Source organism: Kryptolebias marmoratus, linkage group LG22, assembly GCF_001649575.2.
Source record: "Kryptolebias marmoratus isolate JLee-2015 linkage group LG22, ASM164957v2, whole genome shotgun sequence".
Taxonomy (NCBI): Eukaryota; Metazoa; Chordata; class Actinopteri; order Cyprinodontiformes; family Rivulidae; genus Kryptolebias; species Kryptolebias marmoratus.
In genome coordinates this window covers 24,387,331-24,397,466 of record NC_051451.1, presented here as the reverse complement: position 1 = coordinate 24,397,466, position 10,136 = coordinate 24,387,331, and the positions used below count along the sequence as shown (strand labels likewise).

At 38.5% G+C, this 10,136-nt stretch overlaps 1 protein-coding gene across 4 annotated transcripts in view; it reads right to left on the bottom strand.

Annotated features, from left to right (window-relative positions):
• micu1 (mitochondrial calcium uptake 1) overlaps positions 1-9,746 on the bottom strand; it is a 34,301-nt gene extending 24,555 nt beyond the window's left edge. For all 4 annotated transcript variants that reach the window (XM_017412818.3, XM_017412819.3, XM_017412821.3 and 1 more), the window contains exons 1-4: positions 9,613-9,746; positions 4,230-4,394; positions 3,162-3,351; positions 731-893 (exon numbers count right to left, since the gene is read on the bottom strand). In XM_017412818.3, coding sequence (XP_017268307.1) covers positions 731-893; positions 3,162-3,351; positions 4,230-4,393 — 517 coding nt within the window. In that variant the 5' untranslated portion in view covers position 4,394; positions 9,613-9,746. The remainder of the gene's footprint in view (positions 1-730; positions 894-3,161; positions 3,352-4,229; positions 4,395-9,612) is intronic.
• Positions 9,747-10,136: the final 390 nt, after the last annotated feature.

Sequence of the window (10,136 nt, the reverse complement as noted above, 5' to 3'; positions counted from 1 at the left end):
AAACGAAATAAACATTTGAAATATATGAGTTTGTATGTAATGTATGAATATAATATACAAGTTTCACTTTTTAAATGGAATTACTGAAATCAATCTACTTTTTCATGATATTCTAATTTTATGACCAGCACCTGTATGTTTAGATGCAGCGCATTGCAGACACTCTGAATAAATTTTCAAATGTCAAAAATCTATTTTGTTAACGTTAATCTGTGCTGCCACTTTGGGAGTCAGCACGGCAGTCAGCGTTTGTCCCAGAACAGTTGCCATAGCTGCTACAGGTAAAAACATGTTTTCACAACCTTTCTTTTCTGAACCCTGAAGAATATATACATGTCTCTAAGTTATACTAGTTTGTAATAGTTGAAATTATCATGACTGTCTTCTGTAATAACTCAGAAACGTTTGCTTTGTGTATTAACTTTCAGCGTTAAAGACAATGCTAATCAATTTAGCTTTTCTATGGCTTTTTTCAGTGTTTAATAAGGTTTTTGGACATGTTATTATGAACTCTTATTAGACATGAAAATATATAAATCAGGGTTTATTTATGTAAAATAAATAAATTTCATGTCAGGCTTAATGTTAGACTTCATATTCACTTTTATCTACAGCCTCATGACATTAAAGAAAAAGTAAAATGCAGAACAACTTTTGTGATCAGTAGTTAGAAGTACGTTATTCTCAACAGACCAAACAGTAGTGATGAAGAGGAGGAGCTTAAACTCACTCTCAGGCTGTTTCTCATTGGGCGTGATGGAGCGTATGAAGTCCTGGGGTGTCATGTAAACCTCAGCATCGCCGTGCTCGTTGATGACCTTCAGTGTGGCGAAGTAGCGGAAAATCTTGTCTGGAGTCGAGTAAGCCCTTATTCTGTTCTCGTACTCCATCACCTGACGGCCGGACAGAGGCACAATTAATGAAACAAGATTAACACACTGGACTTCGGATCCAGATTCATTAAGTGTCAACAAAACTAGACACCAGCAATTTTCTCTCATGCATAAAGAGAGGGGGAAATTATAATAAAACGGAGAGTTGAGAGCGAGGATGAAGAGAAAGGGGCTGGTTATAGCACGAAAGAGATCATCAGCTCTGATGGAGAGGTATATTAACGCCACTACTGATCAAACGCAATCAAAACAGGAAGTCCGGTGCTTTCAGGGTCAGGCTGACTGGCAGGTTTAAATGAAGGATCCCACCACGGCATTGATGACATGTCATGCTGATTTTGGAAACATATTTTTTCAGCTCTGTTACACACGGTAAGTCCTCTGAATGTTTGTTTTGACGCCACCGTTCGCTTCTCAGCAGATTGTTTCAAACAGATGCTGCAAACTTGGGGAAACTGACAGAGCGGCGTGCGCTCAGAAGCCAATTCACATAGGTGGTAATTTCATGTGACACCAAGCGAGTGTGTTTACTACTCAGGCTCCCTGAGGAAAAGTAAAACGTGTTTTAAGGCTTCAACATTTTGAGGCTGTCACTTCAATCTGATGAAAGAAAGTGTTTGTGAGACAGCAACACAGACTCTGATCAAAGACAAATAATAAAAAAAAGGTTTTCTTCTGAAGACTCATCATATTTGCTGCACAGCAGAAGAGTGAACCATCACTCCAGAGTCTGCTGTTTCGAATTGGAGGGTTTTGCTGTCGAATAAGAACTAGTTTTCAAACCTAAACTTCCACTTTAACATTCCTGCAAACTGGAATGACATATTTATATTATGATGAATTTTATTTTTTTTTAATTTTAGATAAACAAAAGTGGATGAAAGGAGCCCGTGGCTGCTGATTGAAGCTCAGAGCTTGAATAAATCTTTAAAATTTACATCGCCTTATGAATCCTAATATTTACTAATATAAAACAATTTCCCAGATCTGCAGCTCACAGATTTCTGAATCATCCCACCTTAAACTCAAGTTTAGTTCTTTGAGCTTAAAGGCGACTGTTTGGAGACTAGTTCGTGACTCAGAATTGGGACAAACTACGTGAGTTTTCAGCTGCAGAGTCACTGAACTCTGAGTGTTTGCGAACAAGTCACTGAGCCAAGTGGCCATTTTTTAAAAGTCACAGCTTTATTTTTGTGTGCACAGCTTGCAAAGCTGCATTCTAGGCCATGCAGAATATTTTGTTCATACGCGCTTCGTACCCTCCTCGGCAGCCGCCCCCACCTTTATGATCTAATCCGCTGGAGTACACTCTTGAAATGAAGATGGGCAGTTTTGGACCAGTTTTTAAATAAATATCATTTATCATCGGCATGACTGTTAGACATAAATGTTTTCTGTCAGAGGAAAGCTCCAGTGAAAGAATCAATATTCAGCTCCAACATTCCTGAGAAGGGTTGGAGACGCCTGAGGCAAAACTCAGATGGGTTGGAGACGGCATGGAGATGAACATGACGACTCTGTGCCTATTTGGAGAAAAAAAAGTTGCTGCACAAATGTTTTGAACATGTTCAAAACTTAAATGACAAGACTGTGCACCTCTGCAACTAATCTGAGGAAGTAGAGAACCACAGCAAAGTCTGGAGCCTCCGACATGAATGCTGTTCACCAACTAGTCACAGCACAGTGAGATACCGCCCTAAGCGCTCTCTTTGTGTTATAAAAAATGCACATATTTACCAAGAGGGGAAATGACTTTTAGACTTTCCTCTGCATATATTGTAAAACTATACATCTGCTCAATTTCAGGCCAGTGAGAGTATAAATTTGCTTTCCAAACCTCCTCGTTCAACAGGCCAGAGTGATGCTGCAACTTTCAGCCCTGCAACCATACCTTATCTGCATCTGAACAATGCTCATCACGATTCATTGTTAAATCAAAAATGGCATCCGCTGTTAAATCTTATTTCCTCACTCCTGTTTATGATAATCTGCTGAGCTACAAACAGTGTTTATCTGGCATCGAATCAAGAACCGTCGGTTCCTCTTCTGTTTGTCATCTGTCGCCTAATTAAGAGCAATAAAATTCTCAGGATACGACACTTCTGTTGTTTATGACAGCAGCTGATTACCTCTGTGGGTTCCTGTAAATATTCTGTCAAAATATACTAACGTTAGCATATTGGACATTGATTAGGCTTTTTATTTTTTTCCCAAAACACTGTTCTGATGACTGACCGAATGGCTGCAGGTTTATTGTTTATTGATTACCTTGCGGTCACGGAATCCTGAGCGGGGCTTCTTCTTCTTCCCCTCTTCACCTTCATCCTTCGCTTCTTCATCTCCACTGCTGGATTCCACCGATTTCTCTGACTCCGTTTCTGCATCTCTCACAAAAATGGCTTCCTCGCCAGCCGGTTGCGCCGAGTGTCGAACAGAAGGCCCTGCTTCAGCGTACGCTCTGGTTTTAAAGAAACGTAACGCACAACAATTCAGTTTTTGACAGTGTTATGCTGTTACGCATGAATAAAAATGCATTGCATTCCCCCCTCTGCTTTACTCCTCTGAGTTTCTACTGAGGGAAACCTGTAAAATATTTGTTTTGCATCTTGCTGCATACAGAGACTATAATATGACACAGAGGCAGATGACAGAGACCGTATTCTCATGACTACACTGAAATTTGTTATACTAATAACAATAAATAGTTGGGTCCATCTGAGACAGGCTAAATAATTCAGTTTAATGCGACACAGGGAGAATGAAGTCTGAGGTGAAGGCCTGGAACAGTTTCATCCCATCAGTCTCCAAAGCCCTGAGGCTCCATCAATCACTTGTCCTGCTGCAGCTCAGTCATTCTGTCCCCAAAGAGTCTCAACTCTAACACCGCGCCTTAACTAAGCACCAGCCTTTTTACTAATGAATACCCGTAAAGCCATTTTAAATTGGCGAATTAATTATAGCATGTGATAAAAACTCTAACTGTATTTGAACAGTTAAGAGTTTTTAGAGGTCAGCTTATCTGTTGGGAACACCACGTGGTACAAGGCACAAGACGCCACACTCAGACTGGGGTGAATATATTTAATAGGACAGGAAAGTCATAAAAACACGACGCTGAAGATGTGACAAATGAACAGCTATTAACGCGAGAGTGCTGCCAGTGACACTTTGTAAGAGCCTATAGCGATTGACATTGAGGGGAAGGCAGGGTTGCTGCAAATCTGTTTCTGCAGGAGTAAATGTAGTATTTGCTGTTGCAATTCAGTTTTAAAAAACTGCTGTTAGACTTTCAGTAGTGTAAAGACGCAAAAAAAAAAGTGTATTAAAGGGTCTTACGTTTTCCAGAGTATTCCAGCACTAGCAGACACACCGGTCACCCCAGCCAGGGCAGCCAGCAGCAGCCTCCTCCGGCCAGTCCCTCGCACCGCCCCACTGTGGTAACGGCGGGACAGCTGAGTTAGACCCACCGAAACTGCGGACAACGCCCGCAAGCGGAACATACTGCAAAGAGAGGACAATTAACGGCGTTAAACAAGAACAAAAAAAAACAGAAATCTGCGTTTTGGTTTTACTTAAACAAACTGTATTTGTTTGCATGGTTTCCACCGTGCAGCACAGAGGAGGTGTGATTCTGTTATGCTGCTTCGCTGATGACACTGAATTTAAAGCAACACCTAAACAGCACGGCTACAAACATTATAAGATTTACACTTAGTTTTTTGTGCTAACCGAAACCCAATGTTATGTAAGAAGTGCACCTACGCACTATACGTGTCGACATGTTTAGCTGTGAAATTGTGTCCTGCCGAGCACAATTCGACGTGTAAGTATATTTCTAATTTTGAGTAACACACACACACACACACCTCTTAAGCACCCGTTTTGCAAAGTATGCTACTCATTTGAAACCTTATAGCGCTAATCTTAGGCATTTAATGTTTCCAAATGATTGTCTTCACATACCAACACACAAAAAACCTTTAAAAATTGCAAACACCTGGTTAAAAAAAGGGCAATGTTAGTAAAGTGGACACATTCCTGTTCAGTCAGAAAATATGACCCGGCTAAAGGTGACGACGAGCAGCAGGGGGGGAGGTGTCGCTTTAAATCGGGGACGACCTGTCAGAGGGATCTAAGTTGAATATTTCATTATTAGCTGACAACATAAATGTGCAAAAGAGACATAAAAGATGCCAGAAACTACCTGCTTGTTCACACAGAGCCTACAGTTCGTCATATCAAGCAGATTTATTGTCTTTATTTATTATAATTAGAATTGAAACAACTTTTATTATTCCAATTCATTTAATTTTTATTTCACCAGGAAGTCCCTTGAGATTAACATGTCTTTTTCAAGGCACACCTGAAACGAGACTGACCTGTGGTTGAAGTGGGTGAACGACGCCATCGCCCCTGCGTCTTTGCGGAGCATCTGGCCGATATGCCACTTTAAATGGAGCGTAAACTCCGCCTACATGGCGACCTGCTTTGTCAGCCCGCTGGTAAATGGTGTGCAGCCAATAACGGGCGTATTTTAAAGCAATCTAGCGCCTCAGATTTCCTTCAGAATAAAGTGCGACATAATTCAACTACTTTTAGTAAAATGAATAAATGCTGGAGTCTCAGTCACCCAGGACAGGTAAATCAATAAACTGATAAACGTCTTTAACGACAGACTAGAAGTCCACTTGTTTTTGTTTTTTTAACCTTTTTTTGGAGAAATATGAACAAACATATTCTTTTTCTTATAATTCAGACTATTCAATAACATAAGCTCCTATTCTTTTTTAAACAACTTCCTTCATGTTTCAACAAGTAGGTAAAATAATAAAATAAGTGTATATGAAAAATTATAACTTTTTACTTTTACAGTTTGTTTCATAAAAGTCTTAAAGATTTGGAAAGTTTGATAATAAGAAAGAAAAACAAACATTTATCACAAGAAGTAACCGACAGTTCGAGCTCTGGTGCATTACAGGTTAAACTATACCTTCCTAAATAAATAAATAAAAGTCCCAGATTCTTCCTGTAACAAAACTATTTTTCTACTAGGACAGCTAAGCTCCAGACTCTTATTTTCAAGTGCCGTGCCTCTTAATTCATGAGTGTCACGGAAAGATGATTAACAATTAAGATGAAGCCTACTGGTGTGCATCTGTAGCTCCCGTGTGTGCCCTTTTCAAACTACAGGATGGAGGAGTTCGCATCTCCGAGGCCTAAAGAAACCACCTGTGGATATCCTATTAACAATTCAGGCACCAACTGTCAAATGAACTCAGCAGGAAGTAAAAAAAGGAGACATGGCACGTGTTAATTGGAGAGTTCAGCAGTCCGTGGCTATGGGGACCAAAGGGAACAGAAAAAGAGCATGCAAACTTTTTTTTTTTTTGGAGTCAGCTCAATGAAAAAAGTTTGCAATAAGAGTCTATAAAATGAAATGAGACAGTTTATTAGGTTTATCCACAGACATGCTTGAAAGCAAAGGCCACTACACATGTAGGCACTGATGTATTAAGTCCTGTATAATAAATATAAGAGCTGAAATAAAACAAATTTGACTTAAATTGTGCAGCTTAAAAATGATCAATTGCAACATAATCAAAGGTTGTATCTTTAATAAGTTTCCAGATCTGCTTTCTGACATCTTAATGTGATTAGTTTAGATACAGTTCATGCATCTCTACACAAACATGTGCCACATGAGCTAAAATAAGACAGGATTCATAAGGGACTGTCAGACGCAAAATTGTTTTTTTCCCCTCATCTCTTTGACTCCTAGCTGCCAGTTGAGGAAAGCTAATTAAACCTCAAATAATTATGTTTGTCTAAATCTTTGTAACAAGCCCACGAAGGTAATTATTTTTAAAAGAATGATTTTATGATCTGTGAAATTCCCAGTTGAGACTCTTGCAGTGTGTGCAGAAAACACCTTTTTTTTTAATAACACACACTAAAGCTGTTCTGCTCAATGTTCTGGACAAAAAGGAGACAATAAAATGTGAACAAAGTTTTGATTTTAAAATAAGCAATCAACTTGAGACTTTAAAATGTCAGTTGGTAAAAATCAATCTGCTTGAATGATGTTAATTTCTCAATAATGTGAAATAGCTCTTCTTTATTCCTAATGTTGTTATAATACACTGTATGTAGGCATGTCACTAGAAATTGAGCCTCAGAACAAATCCATGTCATCACAATAAATTGGTTTGTACCCATTCGTCTCGAGTGATGGAGACAATAGCCAAATGACACAAACCTAATCAGTTTTTTTCTCCAGATATGCAAAATATAAAAAGCTCACACAATCAGCATGAACCACATGTGCTGTTAGGTATGCTGACCCGGCACAACTGAAAATAAGATTTTTCTAAAGTTTTAAGTTGATAAGTTTGTGTTAAACGAGGACTTAATTACACTGATGTGTTTAAACATCAGCTGGACATGAGCTTAACTTTCAATTGTTTTAGCATTAAAATCCCTTCAAGCTTACTACAAATTAGCATTGAGTTAAAACAAAAGTTGCAGGTGGGAACAGTTGAAAACAGAAATATTTTTAGACTGAGAGCCGATCTATAATTGCAGCCCAAAGGCTTTCAATTCAAGTTTTTTTCCTCATTCTTTTGGCTCAGACGCAGCAGCTCATTATTGTAAGTAAGAAGGAAAAAGGTTGGACTGACAATTTAATAAGAAAATCTATCAAATTGTACTGATCATCTCATCAGAAGCCAAAAACCACACTGCTGTCTATTGTTGTGACTACAGCAGACGAGAGGCGTGCCGTGTTAAAAGTGACACACACATTACCGGGTCCAATGATTCCCATTAATGTGTGTGTGTTGGAGTGGGAGGTGAATTACATACGACACACTCAGCTGCTGCCAGATTCATGAAATCAGTGCAGGTGCATGAGGAGTTAAGACAGACTTAAAAAATATTGATTTACTATTGTGTGCATGACAAAACTGAACATTATCTGCCATTGACTTGTTGAAGTTCACATTTTAAAAGGTTAAATTCCCACAATACCTTGGAAAATGTGTCCCGCAAGACTAGATCATCACCAGGTCTCTCACACACTCCTCTTGATCAATGAAGGGGAAAAAACTAAGTGGACTGTAGCTTTTACAGAAGTCTGTCAATGACTTATTAACTTAAATCAGGGAGTCATCTAATCCAAGCTGGGCCATGGGTCTCAAGATACACTAGAACAAAGTAAGCAATCTTATTTAAGATGTGGAAGTCTCCTTAGGCTTTCAATACATTCATTTACATCCTGCCAAAAGCAGCCAAAACAAAAACCTTGATCTAGTAACTCTAGATAAGTCTTTCACACCTCTAAAAACATGTTATATCACTTGTCAAATGGTCCTACAATATGATCCTGAAAGAGTTTTATCTTAACATCAAGTGTAGTTTCATGTTTATACCTTCAACTGAAACTAATGATTCATCCCTATTTCTAAATGTAGCACTTTATATGTTGTGTAAGGATGTTTTCTACTTTCAGGACAAAAGCATAAACAGATGAATCAGATAAATCATGTGTGTACACAAAGAAGGTTTTGCATGTTTGTATGAATACGTTTTGAAGGCAACACTCCCCAAACTGACCTACATTGAAATTTATCAGATCAGGTAGTCAAAAGTTAGTTTATTGAGTCTCCTGCAAATATGTTTTGAAAAAGGCTGCTCAAGATCAGATTATTCTGCATAACAAACCATCTGGAACAACAGCTAAGAAATTATTTTAAACTTCATAGAAAACTCTTACAAGGTGATTTATTAACGACATAAATAAAAGACATTTATGTCTTTAACTGGGATTATACCTTTAAAATAATATCAAAGAGTAAGAAACAAATGACCAATAGTTTGGTGACTCGTTGTAGGGTAATTTGTTATTATCCACATGGAATATTAACATTAAACATAGCATATTGTAAGTTTAACCTGACACAAATTAAGTCAAAGTAAATGTATTATTTTCTGCACAGATCTGGCAGTTTTAAGTAAACCAGTGTTTTGTTTTGTTTACAGTGAGAGACCCAAGGGCTCACCTGAGCTGTTTATTATCCAAAACAAAGACAAGCAGATGGCAGCTCATCTTTAGCTAATTAAAATTTCACATTTTAGTGTCCTCTTGTGTAATCTGTGCAACTATAGTAAACCAAATCACCTCCTAAAATGCAAGTAAACTGTCTTTTTGATTGTGGCTCATACTGATTGAGTTTCCTCTGCTGAATATTGGTCTATTACACATCACAAAAATGGATAACAAGCAGGAAAACTTTGACAATCAAGTTCAAAAAACATCTAAATTCATTCTTATATTTGAAAAGGTGCAAAATAAAAGCATGAAGCCTGAAAGTTCTTTCAGTGATGTCCAGAAACTACAAGAACTGCACAGCAAGACATAAACCCTTGTGTTTTGTTTTTAGCTGATAGTTACGTCGCAGGAAAAAGGCGTCAGTAAAAACAAACAAACAAATAAAACAATTAGCAGTTGCCCATGTATTGACTTGCGATAAGCTATATTTATGACAAAATTCAGAATTCGTAGTGTTCAAGCTTAACTATGAGGTGAAATGTTCCGTAGCCAGCTAGCTTAGCTTAGCTAGCCAAACAGCTGATAAAATGGCTGCTGTTTCACTGACTCTCTGCTAAACACACCTTCGGCGGAAAACCGCCTCACACCTAATGAAACAACCCGTTTACTCACATTAACGACGACTAAAACACCGGTCGGTCCAAAACAACCATGGGTGCTTCAGAAGACGTCTCTCTGTACAGAGATGCAGCGCTGACGTGAGTTCCGCGTTCAGGCAGTGACCATAGGCCGATCTGTCTGCTGCAGCCCCGCCCCACGAGAGGAGCCGGGCTCTCCAGGTTGCCAGACAGAAAATCTGCGAAATATCTTACTGCCGCTTTGAAAGTATCATATTTTGACCCAATCCTTCGTATGTGCAGAGGAAGGGTGCCCTTTTTCGTTTACTGGTGATGATGGTGGGCTATCATAAATTTGGGCTTAAAAAACTATTTATTATATTTAATATAGCTCCTAAAACTATTGCGTATATACGATAACTATCGTATACCTGGCAACTCCGCCCTCCCATCGGCAATAAGGAAAGGACTGATAAATAACAAATCAAAAATCACTCTGGTGTTTAATGTTATTTAATTAAACAGCCACATCACATTCCCTGCTCGATGAGTCCATGTCATGAATTTAATGCAAATTAA